Source organism: Folsomia candida, unplaced genomic scaffold (assembly GCF_002217175.1).
Source record: "Folsomia candida strain VU population unplaced genomic scaffold, ASM221717v1 Fcan01_Sc015, whole genome shotgun sequence".
NCBI lineage: Eukaryota > Metazoa > Arthropoda > Collembola > Entomobryomorpha > Isotomidae > Folsomia > Folsomia candida.
In genome coordinates this window covers 3,428,871-3,445,782 of record NW_019091207.1, presented here as the reverse complement: position 1 = coordinate 3,445,782, position 16,912 = coordinate 3,428,871, and the positions used below count along the sequence as shown (strand labels likewise).

Genomic DNA, 16,912 nt, shown 5'->3' with positions numbered 1-16,912 from the left:
AGTGTGCAATTTTTGTATGCAGAAATATTTTAGAATTTAGTACGTATGTATGTAGATATTTTTGGACTTGTGGGAATTCAAAGTTTGCAATTTTTGTGAGCGAGTAATGATGAATGATTGTGCTTCTTGACTTATCCGGATTCACGGATGGACTGAGATGGGCACTAATTTGTGGAATATTTTGCATGATTTTGCATGATTCGTGGGATTTGATGGAGATGATGAATGAGTGACATAATTTGTCTTTACGTCTTTCGCATGTATGCTAAATAAGCTCTAGCATCGATTCAGAATGCAATTCACTCGTTTATTCCGTGACCCTTTGTATCAACACTAATATGCACATACATACATAGATATTTCTGGTATTGCTTAAAAATAAAGGCAGGTCAGAGTGCGACATTTTCTTAAATCACTGCGTGAAACTAAATCAATGTTGAGTGTAGACAGCATTCACTCAAAATTTACTCCATACTTGGGTATGCAAATGAATTTTCATGAATTCAAAATGTGACACAATCAATAAATATGATTTCTTAAATCTTACACAATTCCGGAACAAGTTTTCATTTCACTTCACTCCAAATTTACAGCATGAGGTCATATTTACAAAAATTCGATTTTATAGTTAAAAAGCAGCGTCAGAGAAAATTTGGAGACGGTACTAAAAAACACTTAATTATTCACGCACCATAATTATAATTAAACAAGTCCAAGGTGAAGAATTATGCCGCTTTCGTATTGTTGATTTTTTAAATAAAATTTGTCTTGGGTACGATGTTGATTCATAATTACACCTGATAGCAAGCAATTAAAATTTTCATGATTTTCTATAAAAAATGAAATATTTATTTCAACCAGTTTCAAAGTCTTGAGTTTTTTTGGCGAAATATATATAAAAAAATCCGCTTTTTAACATTGCTCGGTACATGGAAGATATCTAAATTTTAGAAGAAAAATATCAAAAAAAAGATCAACTCTTTACCATCAAGTTTTCCACAAATTACAGAAGCAATACTCTTATTTTTGAGAAATTTTAGGTTCATGCCGTACACATTTTTGTGTATTTCGTCCTAAATGGAAAACAAAATATTACAAAAAGTATGTGTTCTTCATCCTTAAGAGATTCACTGGACTAGTAAAATAACTCTATACGAATGAATCACACACATTTGGCTTTCCATAATTGCTGCGATACTTTGTGATACAGTATTAACCAAGTTTTCATGCAATACTTAAATTTTTACAGTTACAGTCGGAAATAACTGTTCCACAGCAACATTGTACATTATTTGATGCGTATATATTTATTTATTTACAACTTTAAACTCTCGTCAATACAGTTGAAGAGATCACAAGAAAATGATTGATCACCTAATTAATAATAGAATTAATTAATAACAATTAATAAGTACATAATTAATAATTAATTAATAACAGAACATCCTTAAGATAATTATTATAAATATTAAAGATTAATTCCATTGGAAAAACTCTCGGATACCGGCAGTAACTTTAGAGCAAAATCACATTTTCTGCGATACATAAATATATTTTCATATAACGTACAAATACTTGGAATATTTTAATTTTAATAATTTTCTCATAGCACGAATTTCATTAAGTTTTTCCTTTATTTTAACACTAAACGCAATAATTACATACTTCTTTATAATTTAGCTTTCTTTATAATTTTCAAGCCTCTCCGGCATTATTTTAACGGGACACGTGGAAAACAGTCGAAATATTTCTAAAATTTTTATGAGCTACTTACATTAAGTGATAAAATTACACAAAATAAATTAACACCCTGCTGCAATACCTTTGGTCTCATTTTTATTACCAGTAAACCATACATTTCTCGAGATACGAACAATTCCTGCGGAAGTGTGGGGACAATGTCCCCTCGATTATCCGATGTCGCCATGCACCATCTTCCCATATTATACAAACCCCTATCTTACAATTTTAAGCCTATCCGCGGCTTCTGCATTCGAGCAATTTTCAGACTACCAGCGAGTATATATGATTTGTCAGGAAATGAAAATCAGTCCGATTTTTTAATTATTAAAAATACGAGCCACGTGTGCTTGTCCTTACACTAATTTGAGTCATAGCTAAGTAAGTACAAAATTGGGGAAAAGGCAGTGTAAATGGTTGCAAATGCCATTACTTTGCGGAAGAAAAACTATTGATACAGAAAAACTAATCAATTTTAAGTTTGAAATAAGTAAACCTTAAAGAATTTTCCTAACTGAGAGAATGAGATATTAAATGGAAGAATAAGAATACTGAATTATTTAATGGAATACATTATTCCGTAAAAAGTCTCAGCCGACAACAAGATTCGTTACAGATCTTTTTTTTACTTAATTAATACATGAAAAACTATTGTTAACAAGAGGACAAATAACAAAACAAGTATGGAAATGTCATAATGGAATTAATATTTTCATTATTTCCAGTCGCCACGGGAATAAAATCGCAAATTTGTAAAGCATACAAATTTAAATTTGCAATTTTATTCGTAAATCGTTTGCGATTTTATTCGCAAATCGTTTGCGATTTTATTCGCAAATCGTTTGCGATTTTATTCGCAAATCGTTTGCGATTTTATTCGCAAATCGTTTGCGATTTTATTCGCAAATCGTTTGCGATTTGCGGCTTACAGTAATAAATATTTTCATAAATATATTTCACTTTTGACTATAAATTTGATGGACTAGCTATTGTCAATGTTTCCTGCTCGTTTTATAAGGCACCGTTTCAAAATCAGTACGTATTTCCGTTCCTCATATTATTATTAATTGAGATATTTACGTCATTTGTAAGGATTGATTGAGCCATTTCTCTACTTTATTTGAAGGAACACATTTTTCTGTGAGCAAAAACTGGACCAAATTTTCAGTTAAGGCATTGTTTACTTTCTATTGTTTGTACTCAAGCGAAATACAGAACAAATCAAAGCAAAATACAATATTGCTTACAGTAACAATAAAACAATGCCAACATTGATTTTTCCATATACAATTCTCACTTTTCTAGCAAAATGTATACCTTCATTTTGCCCTGTCCCTGTCCAAAACTAAAATCAACCAGTATAATTATTTCTCTCTCTATTTATAAATTAATTAATAGCTATATAAGTAAGATATTAACGTAGGCCTTGATGACATGACTCGCCAAAATTAGCACATTTCTAATCATTCCACGTCCTCCTGGGAATTTATTATAAAATTCTGAACTACAAATTTGTACAGCAAATTTGCCACAGGAAGAATCTTAATATTCATGAATAAGTCCAGCTTAAGGTCGATTAGGGCAGCATTTTTTTCTCAGTCCATAATATATAATCACAGCCACGATGAAAAGCACCAAACCCGTCACGAGGTAATCCGTAACCCCCCAGAGTCCGAGTGGCTTGATGATGAAATCTGAAGAAAAGAGAACTTTTTGTTACCATGATGTAATACTTTTAATTGAAAAGTAATTAAGCGTGATGGAAAATCTTTGATCGTTTGACCACAGTTGGTGACAACTGGGGTAAATAATTATTTTCAGATTGTTGTTTCTTATGGTAATTTCCAGTGGCTGTGGGGACATCTGGGAACATTAGTATTTCATAATAAGGGAAGGGGGGGATGATGAGGACATTGTCCCTCTGTCCCCACGCTTCCGCGGCCACTGGTAATTTCCAACACATTCGCAAAATTTAAAACTAAATTTTGCAAGCTCAATTCAATGATCTTAGATTCAATTCCATCACGCTGAGTAATTCTCATGCAATTTTGTTCCCTAATTACATATATTCTGCTCACCAGCACGATCAGAAGTAGTCTTTTCAGCCGGCTTGATGATCACGGTGTCCGAGACTCCACCATCTCCTTCCGAGAGAAGGATGAAACTCTGACCAGGGTTCAAAATTATGGGGAAGTTGAACCCCCCAGCGTCCCCTCGGGTCCAGGAGAAATCGCTGACTTCAACGGGTTCAGTTTGATTCTAAATGGATAAAAGTAGTAGAAACACTTAAAGTTTTATTAAATAATTTATCAGGCCGTAGCGAAAGTACTTGGCAGTATTTTCACCTCAGTTTAACACCCACGAAAAGTGAAAAATCTAAAATTAACTTTTCATCGCTGTCAAAATTTCTTATTTAAAAAAAATCTGGAAAATAAAGAAGCAATTTACACAGTTATTTGAGACTCGTAAAATACATTCGTTTTGTACCATAATTTTACAAACTTCTACATAATAAGGAGACACCCTTAATTTGAACAAGCTTATAAAAATTTGCAAGCTAATTTTTGAGATATGAGCAAAATTTTACAGAATTTGCGGATTTTAAGCCTGAACCTACATGATAGGAGTCTTACTTTTTATTTTTATCGCTGGGAAAATACTTTATTTTCACGATTTAAAAAAAAATGCAGAAGGATGCTGGGAGTTAATTTCTTCACAAAACCTGTATTTTATGACTTCTGACAGTGTACATTTATTGAAAAAGCAATAAACGCAAGAAATTTAAGGTGCAAGAAATATGCGACGAATCAGCATTCGTCTTATCGGAAATCCGCCCTCGCCCCGGAGCTCCAAATGCATACCGTATTTCAAATACTTTCGCTACCCCTGACACATTTGTACCTATCCACATAAATAGTTTACTAAACTAACCTTGGTTATCACGTATAACCCTAATTTCGCGTGCAAGTCGCCGGAAAGTCTCCCTTTTACGGTGTGCTGTCCGAGCGGAAAAATGTGTCGAGTTACGTTATCCTTGCTTATCTCCACCATTCCATCCAGATCAATCTTGGGTTTTCCTTTTACTAGTTGGTTAATTTTTAAAAAATCATAATAAAAATTAAATTTGCAAAAATGGTAAGCCACGAACAAAAAACAACGCCTACTTTGCATACCGGTAAAGTTAAATGAAACTGTGACTAGATTTGGAGAAGATAAGGACGCCGCTTTTGCCGTAATGCGAAGCACAGTCCCTTTCGGGTCAGGAATGCCATCAAAGGATAGCGTCACCAACTTGGAAGCCCTGACGAAATCGGTCAATCCGGTCCGAACGTCTGCAATTTACGAAACACGTGTGTGCAAAAAAACTGGCAAAATTTTTGCAAAAAGCAACATACCTTTCAGCACTAATCTCTCATTTTCCTCCAAAGTTATTGAGTCTTTATCCAATAGAAATCCGCGTGGGAGGTAGAACGGGTCGTAGAATGCGACAAATTGGATGGAAAGGTCGATTCGAGTGCAATTCACAATTTCCAAGATGGGGACCACTTCTTGTCCAGGGTGTCCAATAATTTCTGAAAATCATGTTTTTTTAGATATTTTGTATTTCTTCAAAATTTCAAAATTTGACAAACTATTTTGACCAGGAATGTATTTTTTACCTGGCTCCCAAGTATTCTCGGAATGTCGGGGTGTCACCAAAAACAAATATTCGTCACTGGTCATGGCAAATGTTCCATGTCCGGAATAATGTAAATAGTGAATTCCGATCTCCACCAGATTGTCTTTTTCCCGGGGACATCTCTGAATATTTGTAGAGTCCTGAAAAATAAAATTTTGTACATTAAAATTTATACGGGTATCTTTAAAAAAAACTACCTACTCGATGACAATAAAGGTCCCCAAACGCATACTCTCCGATTTCGACCGGTGTAAATCGATCACAAATTTAATTAGTATGAAATTTTCAAAATGTCTAATGCCCAAGTTTGGCTGAGATATTTGCGGAGAAAACGGGCTTAGTTTTCTACAAAATACAAAAATTTTACACTTTGCAAATTTACTTTGCATTTTCTCCTCTTCGGGTGCAAATATCAATATCTCAGCCAAACGTGACCATTGGGAGATCGTGTCTTTTACAAGGTTTTTATTAACTAAATTTGTGATCGATTAGGACTAATTACTAATTTGGTCAAAATTGGAGTTATAAGTTGTTAGTTAACACAGTGGACTGGGCGTATTCACGTCAACCAACGGGAACATAAAGTTACCAAGCTCTGGGAAATTTTGTGCTGGAAAAGTTTTCCAGTGCAAAATTTAATAAATGTATTTTTTTTCCTAATTATGGACAATTTTTATCATCCGTTCACCGATGATAAATTTAGCATAACATCGCAATTTGCGAACTTTCGCAAGACTTTCCCTTAAAATCATTGGAAATATTTTCTCCAACGGTTTTATCAAGTGATCGTATTCCATCAGAAATGATTGAAATTTCAATAGAACCAAAATGAGGTTACAGGACAGCTTTGCGAAATTATATTAGCTTTGCGAATCTGGGAAATTTGTAAATTAAGTTTCCACACATAACGTTGTCGTGAGTACACGATTAGAAAACTGGTATTAAATCTGTACTGATCGGAGTAAATACATACATACGTACATATTTGGCCCAACTGATAATAACGGGCGTGTGGTGATTTTTTAGTGAGTATAAAAAATTTACCCCTCAGAAACAAACTACTACGTTCGCAAAAAATTTTGCCTTCACAATTTATGGCGAACTTGCGCATCATTTTTAAACTTATTAAATTTCTTATTTTGTTAATTTCAGACGAAAATCTTCGGTAACAAATGAAAATTTACGAATTCTTCCCACCACAAAATTCTAGACTGAACCAAATTTTCCTCCCTTTTTCATTTGCGAAGTGCCTTCATTTCGTTGCTTTGCAAAATTCGCAATTTCTAAAAAGTTATGTTGCGATACGATCTCTAATACCACCTATACCTCATTTTATGCGAAACCCTAGATAATTTACTTACCAGCAACTTCCGTTGTGACTTCAGAGCGTAATAGTGAAAGATATTAATCACTCGACGAAATTTCATTGTTGAGGAGGTCGAGTAGGTCGTAAAGGTTGACTCGGTCACGTTCCAGTCATAGCAAGTCGTCTCGAGCGGTGGTCCCCTTTTTGCATGCAAAAAGGGGATACTTGTGTCCTCTTGTCTCCAAAAAATGTCCGCATATCCCTGCGCGCTGATATCCGCTTTAGCATCGGTCGAGTTTACGGCCACAATTGTTGAGTGGATGGCATCACAAGAGGATAAATTGTACCCAGACGTATCGGCATGAACTACGTCTAACGGGCACATGAACAGTAGTTGAGACTTGTTGAAACTAATTGAGGTCGGCGTCATTGGAATAACATATTCGTAGCGTGCGACGCCATTTTCCATTAGCGTACTGAACCCAATTTTGTTGTCGACAAGACTTACTGTCCAGGGCTGAAAAAAAATTGAAAAAAATGTATTTTGCATTTACAAACCAGCAGGAATACTTATTGACCATGTTCACGTCAACTTTTGAATATCTCGCGAATTTAGCATAGCAAATACATATGTAACTTGCCAATTTTGCGAAATTTTTCAAAATTTTTGCTGGATAAGCATAGCAAATTTACAAAGCCCTCACATAGCAAGATATGTAACTTGTCAAGTTTTTGCGAAATTTACGAGATTTTCAAAACTTTTGCTGCATAAGTATAGGATTTTTTTCGCAAATTTACCAGACCCTCACAGCACATATGTACATACTTCACTAACGCAATCCAGCTTAAAATGTTTTACACTCACCTCATTCAGCGGATTTTCAATCCAGATTGCAATTCGGGGTTCAGGATAAGTCAAAACATAGTTTGGCACATCCAGAACAATGTGGTCACTGGGTCGAATCTCTCGAATTGGGACGCGTTGTGGTGCAGAGTCGAAGTTGTAGTTACCTTCATACAGGGTTACGAATCTTGTGATCCCGCTGCTTTCATTGTATCCCCCCCATCCTGGATTTACTAGAAAAAGGATTCTGATTACAATAAAGTTGGATAAGCCACTTATGTACAATAAGTGTGATCGTTTTGTCCGTCCGTCCGTCCGTCCCTGGACTAAAAATTAGAATATTGATGCATCCCGCGGACGGATGGATGGACAGACGAAGTATTCGCTTAAAGTGGCTGAAACTAGTTAATAATTTAACTTACCACCGCTTATCGGATGGGAACCCGTTAAGTGTAACCCGATAAGGAAGACGTACCCGATAAGGAAGAAGTACCCGATAAGGTCGTTTTTTTTCCTCATCGTTGTCTGCAATAAGTGCAAGTTTTTAGTCAACATTAGATGATACTTGTGATTGGCAATTTAAGTAAGATATTTTAATTGAAATCTCCACCGCTGTTTTACTTTAAGCTTGGTGTACTATTTTTGTAATTCTTTACGGAAGGAGTCACCAATTGTGGATAAGTTTCCCGTGGGAAATGAAGCCTTTTGTATTCTGATTTCATGGGTTACATCGTTACATAAGTGTGTCAAATTTTCGGAATATATTCACTTTACAAGGTTACAAAGTTGTGCGTGAATACTGATGCAATTCATGCAGGCCTTGGTAACTATTAATTCCAAAGTTTTACTACCAGTTGGAAGGAAAATTAGCTTTCCAATTTTGTGTAAACTTGCTCAGATCAAGGGCGTCTCTTTAAATATTTTGTAAAAGTTGGTAAAATTATAGTACAAAATTGTCAATGGCTGCATGTAATTGACGTGAATACCCTAAATTAAAAAATTAATTGCAGAAATGTGACGAATAAATTCACGCAGTGCTTGGTAACTTTATAAAATCCGTAACTGGTGTGAAATAATTTTATAAACTTTTACAAAATATAAAGACGCCCTTGATCGGAATAAGTTTGCAAAAAGTTGCAAACTAACAATTTTCCTCCAAAATATTTGCAAAATTTTTCGAATTTTACAAACTTTACAAACGACTGTGTGAATTTCCTGCGTACATATTTTATTTGCTACCTTCAATTCCCAGGGTTTTCGTTAAAAAAAATTTTGACCTCCTCCCAGAAAATTAATCGTTTCAAATTTACACTTCTAAAAGTAAACCACAATCGCCACGACTCACAGAATCAATCACGAACTTATTAGTATGTATGTACGTAGTTTAATTAGTCTATGTAAAACTGAAGACTAAATCATTCCAATTTCTGGAAACTTTAACCGAATTGAAAATTCCGAATTGTAGAAACTTTCCAGAAATAAGACGAAGCAAATCGTCGCGCAGAAAAAATACAAACTAACACACATCACCGGAACAAATTGAGCTAACAAAAGTTTCCCAAAGGTATGAAAATTCCTAATAGATTTCCAAAAGCTAAATGTCAGGAAAAAACGGCGCACCTTATTTTTAGATGAACAATAATTAACACAGGGTCATAAAGCATCGAAAATTTGTCACAAAATCCTCCAAATCTTTGATATTACAGTGTCACCGAAAAATAATTGTGCTTAAAAACGAAACTTCTGTTACATGCATGAGCTGGAAATTTATAGTTTAAGCGAAGAATAATTAACCTAATCAACACTAAATTGTCACAAATACTGGAAATTTTCGATAAAAGAATGTCGCTGAAAATTATAATTGTAATAAAAACCAAGTTTTTTTAACCCAAAGTTGAAAAAACATTTAAGATCTTTCCTACGTTATCTTCCCGTGGGTGACTCACCGCTGAAGATGTTGGCGGACTGATCGTCAAAAATTCGTGACGTCGTCCACCATCTTCATGAAAGACTAATTCCACGCTCATGAGACAAAGATTTTTCTACGGGTCGTTTATACATAACGTTAAATCCAGCCGTATTAATAACACCGTCACCACGATACTTATCCCTGCTACGCCACGTAGCTTGCGTACGAACCGTGGCGCTAAAATGGTGGAACTACCTAAGTACGAACCAGGTTTTAGACTCGTGTAGAGATGTAAACGGGTTATAAATACTTCGCACTTTTAATAGTTTGCGAACTTCTGCAAAATTAAAAAAAGCATGTTTCTCCCTACAAAAATATATGCCAAATTTGAGAAATTGCATATTTGGTGCAAAAAAAAACAATTTAGAGACGTCTTATTGACAAGGTGTCGTTGCCATGACGACCGCACCTAGATACATTTTTTGGGTTATCGTCCGATAACCCAGCAACTATCTTTATGTACTGTCTCTCATGCACATGGCTTATCCCATCCTAAAAATCAGACCTATACCTAACTCAAACACAGCGTATCGCTAGTCAGCACAATTTCTATTGCAATAAATGCGTACGTATGTAGATAAGTAGCTAGATACACAACTTGTCAAAAACTTGGCTCATCCAAGTTTAACAGCTAAATATCATAAAGTTAAATACTAAACACTTATACAGGGTGTTAATAAAGTCCGATCCCATTTTTCCTGTAAAAAAGTGAAGGCTAGTATAAAAAAAAACTACCCGTGATACTTACAAAAAATGTTCGACATATTTACCTTAGTATTTGGTCTTGTTACCATTTACTTTAACCATGCCCTCAACTCTTTGTTTAAGGCTCTGTGCTAATTTTTCCAATGTGCCTCTGGAAATCGAATTCCATACATCTTGAACTTTTTTTTACTAGCTCTTCCCTCGTCCGGGGTTGTGGCTCTTTGTATACATTTTCCTTAAGTATGGACCACTGGTTCTTCAGGGGATTCAAATCTGGGCCGTTAGCGGCCCACACCCCCTTGCTCCAGACCGTTGAAACTTGCGTCTTGATGAGACTCAAACTCGCTTTTGCTGTATGGGCTATAGCACCATCCTGCATGAAAACTATTTTTCTTTCATTCGGAAATATTTCCTTGTTCCCCATGCTATCGAAATAGATAGGTAATATTTTTTCCATATAATGCTTTGCATTGACTGATTGGCCTTTTGGTATGATATGTAGAGGGGTCACGCAACGTGCACAAAATCCACCCGCTACCATAACTTTAAGCCCGAATTTTGGGATCGCTCTTGATGGTACATCCGATTTGTTTTCTGTCCTGTAACGAACATTTTGTTGGTTCAATTTTGGATATAGTTCAATAATAGATTCGTCAGTCCAAAGGATGTGACTGCGCAATTCTTCACCAAGTCTTTTTTCACTCAAATGGGCACTTTTCTGAAGGAGTTCTTGAAATTTCAGACGGTCATCGATATATTTTTGTGACATGAGAGGTTTTTTTGGTTAGTTTGTAAGCTGTGTGACCCCACTTCGTAGTTTTCACAAATTTTTGCACGGTCACACAGTTAATTTGCTTCTTCTTCTCTTTATAGCGTTTTGAGTCATTTAACTCCCTTGCTCAATTACGTAATGAACTACCGGTTTTCTTGCAAAGTCTGTTTTTAATCATTCTTTTTGTGGTAGGTGACACCTTTCTGGGTCGCCCTGGTCGCTTTTTGTCGTGGACAAAATTTTTATTCTTCCATTTCCAAACAGTTCTGCGGCTGCAGCCCAATTTTTGCACAATTTCTGTAGGTTTAAGCCCCTGCTGATGCAATGTTTGTATCTCAACTCTAAGATGCTCATGACTTACACGTTTAGTTGTTCCTCCCATGGTAAAAATTTGAAATAAATAACTTCACTGGTTCAAAAGTTCCAGCTGAATTTGTAACAACCACGCTCCAAAAAATGCATGGGATCGGACTTTATTAACACCCTTTACATATCGCGGTGTCGGTTTGATGCGTGTAACAGAAACCAGAAATAAACATTCCTCGTAATAAAGAGTGAGGCTTATTTAAAGTTCATTTACTTAAATGAAATGGAAACCGTCAAGTTTACGCTGCTGCTCGAACAACTTGATAACCCACAAGGTTAACTTACCAAGCTACGAGATGCACTCTTTCACCAATACTTCACCGGCTTATCAACCCCACCAAGCAGACTTAAATAATCTGAGGAAGAGAGATACATACAAAGGAATCTTACTGTTTTTACAGCCCAGCACAGTAGATGATCCTCTCCTCGAGTAGTGCAAACTTGAACTGACGAGACGACTACTTTTTCAGCACGAAGGCGACAGCAAAGTAAACGTCGGACCAAGTTCTCCAGAGGTTTTATATACTGCCAAAAATTATGATACTAAACTGCACTTGAATGCACATCAACTAATAAAAACGCAGAGTGCGAATGTATGCCATACTGAATCAGACAAAGTTCACTAACTTCACCCCCAGTGTTTATTGCATGCAATCACGTCATCATCCCTCCAATTTTTTTTTTTTTTTTTAGAATTTCTGAATTTTTGATTTTTGTTTTGTTCTGCGCAATTTTTCCAAATGCTCATTTTTGTACCCTGCCCTTCTTCAAGTTATTGGCTGGACAGAGTGTAGTACTCTTAGTAATCCGGTAAAGTCACACAGTTACTGATTTCTCGGTAATAAATTTGGTAGTAATATTTTACCAGGTAGTAAAAATTCGTTACCATGATGGTAAAACTTTATTACCAAGCCATTACCACACGGTACAACTTATCATTGCCACTTTGGTAGAGTCATATACTTGTGCTTTTCGGTAATGTTTATTACCAGATTATTTACGTATGTATACATACGTACTTGGCCCGTAGGGACGCACAAATTTTGAAACTTTTGGTTGGCATAAAAGCCAATTAGGTATACAAATGAGTCATTCAGAGCTGGTCAGGCCATACCCTCACCGTAGTCCGTGGCACAATTGCATCCGGATTTTCATACGTGGAAACAACTCGCAATTTCTTGAGAAAGACATTCATTTTAAAATATTGAGTTGCGTACACTGTTAAAAATCTGGTAGGGTGAGATATGTACTCGGTACTGGTATTGGTTTGGTAATAACTTCCTACCCGGTTGGTAGTAGTTTGTATCTGAGTGGTAAATTTTTCATTACTAAAGCATAATGCCCGTTATTACGGTGCAGATAGAGTCATATGAATACTCGGGTCAGTGCTGATTTAATACCAGTTTTCTAAGAGAGTTATCCATTAAATTAAATGACTTCGAAAAAATGGTTTCTTATCCAACATCCCGGTGAAATTGGCTAAAGTATAAAAACTTAGAAGCCTGAGAAAAAATTTTGGAAAATCTTAAAAAGCTATCCTCTTTTTGAATAAGAATGTGTCTGCCTGCCGTAAAATGGACGATAATACACTTATCAATCACCTCCTCAAAATGCAAAAGGCATGGAAATCATGATACAAAATCAAATAAAATTAAATCTCCATTCTCTTTTTAAAGAGTAAAATTCACTAAATTAAACCCGTGTAATCATCAAATTGAGTTGATTCTTATTTTCGTTTGGTTGTTGCTGTTGCGCAACAAAAAATCGTACCTTGTCTCATACATACTTCCTGTCACATGAAGCTGTTTTATTGGCTTTTTATACGCCATTAGCGATGTTGAAGACATGTCTTGTGCATTCCAGCCTCTTCCAATTCACTCTCCGTCCAATTAAATATTCAATTGAAACGACAAATATATGCAAATCAGGGCAACCCTTGTACTTGACCAGATGCTTAAGCAGTTGGGCAGCCGAATGAGAAATAATAAAATGCATTCGTGCACGCATGCATATTGCATCTTACACTTTAATAAGAATTGTGCACTGGGTTCGAAAGCCTACAAAAATCTGTGCCACTAAAATCATTCGTTTATTAGGTCTGGACTAAAACACAGGTTATGTAATTCCACCACGTGGTATACATGCATTTTCTATTAAATTGTTCTATCTGTGAATTACACACGCATAATAATATCCACACTGTTAGAAATCTGGTATAGTCAGGCAGGTATTGATTTCTCGGTGTTAACTTGCTACCGATTGGTATTAAAATTATACCCGTCCGTAAAAAATTTGCTACCGTTATGGTAAAACTTTAATGCCGAGCTATGTACTATAACGCGGTATTACTTATCAATACCACTTTATGAATACCGATTGGTATTATTTTAGGACAGAATTCCTAAAAGTACCGGGTATAATTTTCTTGTTGAAATACTTCACTAAATAAAATGTTCCATACATACATATTTATTTGCAACAATTTCACGTGATATTAGAAATCCTGGTGAGTAATCATGATTTTAAAAAAATGGAGCTACTTTTTATAAACTTTATAAACTTTATAAACAACCACCGCCACCCATTTTAACGACATTTCGAATCCAATATTTTCTCATACGAGAACATTACTAAACCAACGCGCTGTGTGTCTGCCTTGCAGACACACATAACTGCGTACAAAACTATGTACATAGTTTTCCCATTTTATTCACGTCAGACAGCCTTAATCCCTCCACTTGAGTTTCTTTTATGACTGCAGAGCTGCAGATGGTCGCCTACTATGCATATGCACATACATAGTTTTGCCTGAATTTATTTAGAAGTCACGCCACCAATCCTTTCCCCGTTCGTGGAGGAATTATATTTCTACAATTTACATGTACATAGTTTGTAATGAATAATTAATAAAAACGGGAGATTTCGTATGTACGACACAGGCATTTAATTAGTCAATACATGAGACTGTCTATCTACTAATTCGATAAATAAGAGATTCACTCAAACTTTTGTAATTTTACTTTATAGACGTTTGGCTGACAAGGACCAGAGTAAACCAAGTGCATACATACATAGATTAAAAATTCGCAAAGGTTTTTTTTAAATGATGATAAATACAATTTTGCCAGGATTTGCGAATTATAATTTTACAAACGGAGAATGGAGGTGTCTTTTTTAAAATTTCATAGTTTGGCCAAATATGCGCTGGCAGTTTTGTCACTCTAATCCCCTCAGTTTTCTCAATCTTATCGTCAGCAGGGCGAAGCAATCGCGAGTTAAAGCCACACACTACACTTCTTCACAGTGGATAACGTTTTTGCTTATAAATGGCTCTGTTAAAAGATGCCCCATTAATTTAATCTCCATAAAAATCAAGCCGTTTTATTATCCGAGCAATAACAACGGAAAATATACACGAGTCCAGAAATATAAAAAAAGTCGTGCAGTATATTTGTCATTCAGACTGGAGCTAAGGATGAGGAACAATTATATGAATTCACTTGTATACACTTCTAGAAAGATCCAGTATTAAAATAATACCAAGCGGTAGCAACTTTAACACCGAGAAATCAAAACCTGACTTACTCACTATATATACTAGTTTTTGAACAGTGTACATATCGGATAAGTGAAGGAATGGATTTGGATATTATTCTACATATGACCCAAACTGGTTCGAGACCGAGATGCGAATCAGGATAACTCGAAATGACCAATTTTTTTAGTTAATTTTGTCATCCAGAAAATCAAACTGAACACTTTACAAATATTTGCTTTGCAAACTCTCGATTCTTGCAAATACTTAATTGTAATAAAAATTGGCAAAATTCGATTTTCTATTTTTTTGCAAAAGTTACCAAGGAAGAGAGACCCTTTGAGGGGGTGTGGTTATCATAAATGCTCGATAACCCGGAAAATATACCGTTGAAACAAATGCCCCCAAATCACAGCGTCATCACGACTCTCACTTTCTGACCATGTTGCCAACTTGGCTAAAGATCTCCTCGTCATTAATGTGTCACAATAACCTTAACCGTGCAGCGTGCAATTGAACATATGTGCAAAATACACCATTGAATGCGTAACTTGCAAAAATATTGGCATAACATGACACACCATGTGTACATAACAGAAGCCAGATATTTTACACAACTCGAATGAAAAATTCATTCATTTAAACGCAGTGGCCACGGAAGCGTGTGAACAGGGGGACAATGTCCCCATCATTTGTCCATATTCTATAAACTCCTCCCTCCCCTATCCTACAGTGTGAATGCCCCCAGATGCCCCCCCCCAGTATCCGCGGCCACTGTTTAAACGTAATGGGCTGGATAGTGGTCTGCTCAAGCGTTAAAAACTACTCTTGATCTTCGCTTACATGCAAAACTAAATCCTCCAACTTGCATGAAGCTGCATAAGCGAAAAGTTATTCATGAACTGTACAAAACTGCCCACAGTTTGGTCTCGTCAAGTTGATTACCTACTTCTGGATAAGTGCATATACACATATAGCATATCATCCCACATACATAAGTATGCACGTATACCGTGAAATGTGTGGTATGGATGGAAAGTCTACGGCGTCAACGTCTACTCAAGTTTATTGCACAACTGCCCTCGAAAAGTCCCTCAACGACTGTACCAACATCGAAAATTGATGTAGAGGAGAGCACCTCACAATACAATTATGTACATATTTCGAAATTTAGGAACCAATTTTTTTGAGCAGTACATATATACATAATTACATAATGAAGAAAATAACCCAATAAATATCCGCATCCTCACGTTAAACAGATTTCTATCGACAAGCTAAAAAAGTGAATTTAGCCGAGATAACTCACTTCACCGGCTTATCACCGAGAAATCAGTTATCTCAGATTTTGAACAGTGAACATATCGGATAAGTCATGGTTGGATATTATCCTTTACATGACGCAGACCAAGTAAAGATGAGGATGACGCGATACATCATGATTTTTTTTTGTTATCACCCAATTGATCTTATGAAATGAGAAATTCAAGTTTTTTTTACTTACTGTTTTTTTTTGCCGGCACAACTTTATTCCTCTATTTGTATTGTATTAAAAAAAAATGAAAAAACTGAAACAAAATCCATAGCTTTTCCGGGGCGAGGACGAGGCACTACTGAGCGTCTAGAATCGGTATATAGACTCGGTATTTATCGCCGTAGATATTCTGCCCGGTTTGGAAAAGTTGAGAGAGTGTAAAAGAAAAGCGTGACAATGTATACGTGCGTATGACTCATACCGAACTACGGATCCTCTCTACGTATTTGCCCCGTAGTAGGAAGATCCCTTCAACCACAATCTCGACCTCACACCCCCGAGAAAGCCAAAAATCGTACGACTTCTCAAAATGGCCAATCAAGGTGAAAAGATGGAACGAGTGCAATGTGCATAAAGCTTGTTCATTCATAAAATTATTTATCACGAGTGGCCGCGGAAGCTAGGGGGGGGACCGTTAACATTGGAAGATAGGGGTGTATATAACATGGGAAGATTAGGGGG

At 35.9% G+C, this 16,912-nt stretch overlaps 1 protein-coding gene across 1 annotated transcript; it reads right to left on the bottom strand.

Moving 5' to 3' along the window:
- Positions 1 to 1,284: 1,284 nt before the first annotated feature.
- Positions 1,285 to 11,890, bottom strand: LOC118437706. Its single transcript, XM_035856999.1, has 10 exons — positions 11,772 to 11,890; positions 7,992 to 8,094; positions 7,591 to 7,802; positions 6,781 to 7,242; positions 5,400 to 5,559; positions 5,136 to 5,312; positions 4,914 to 5,072; positions 4,672 to 4,823; positions 3,819 to 3,999; positions 1,285 to 3,434 (listed from the first exon to the last, which is right to left on the bottom strand). The coding sequence occupies exons 2-10, from the start codon at positions 8,086 to 8,088 to the stop codon at positions 3,307 to 3,309; spliced, it is 1,728 nt and encodes a 575-aa protein (XP_035712892.1). The 5' UTR covers positions 8,089 to 8,094; positions 11,772 to 11,890; the 3' UTR covers positions 1,285 to 3,306.
- Positions 11,891 to 16,912: the final 5,022 nt, after the last annotated feature.

Bases quoted from the DNA above. Each gene is read 5' to 3' on its own strand.
- LOC118437706 (XM_035856999.1), bottom strand. From the start codon at position 8,088: ATGAGGAAAAAAAACGACCTTATCGGGTACTTCTTCCTTATCGGGTAC. The intron at 7,803-7,991 runs GTAAGTTAAATT...TCCTTTTTCTAG, and splicing joins TTCCCATCCGATAAGCGGTG to TAAATCCAGGATGGGGGGGA. The intron at 4,824-4,913 runs GTATGCAAAGTA...TTAACCAACTAG, and splicing joins AGTTTCATTTAACTTTACCG to TAAAAGGAAAACCCAAGATT.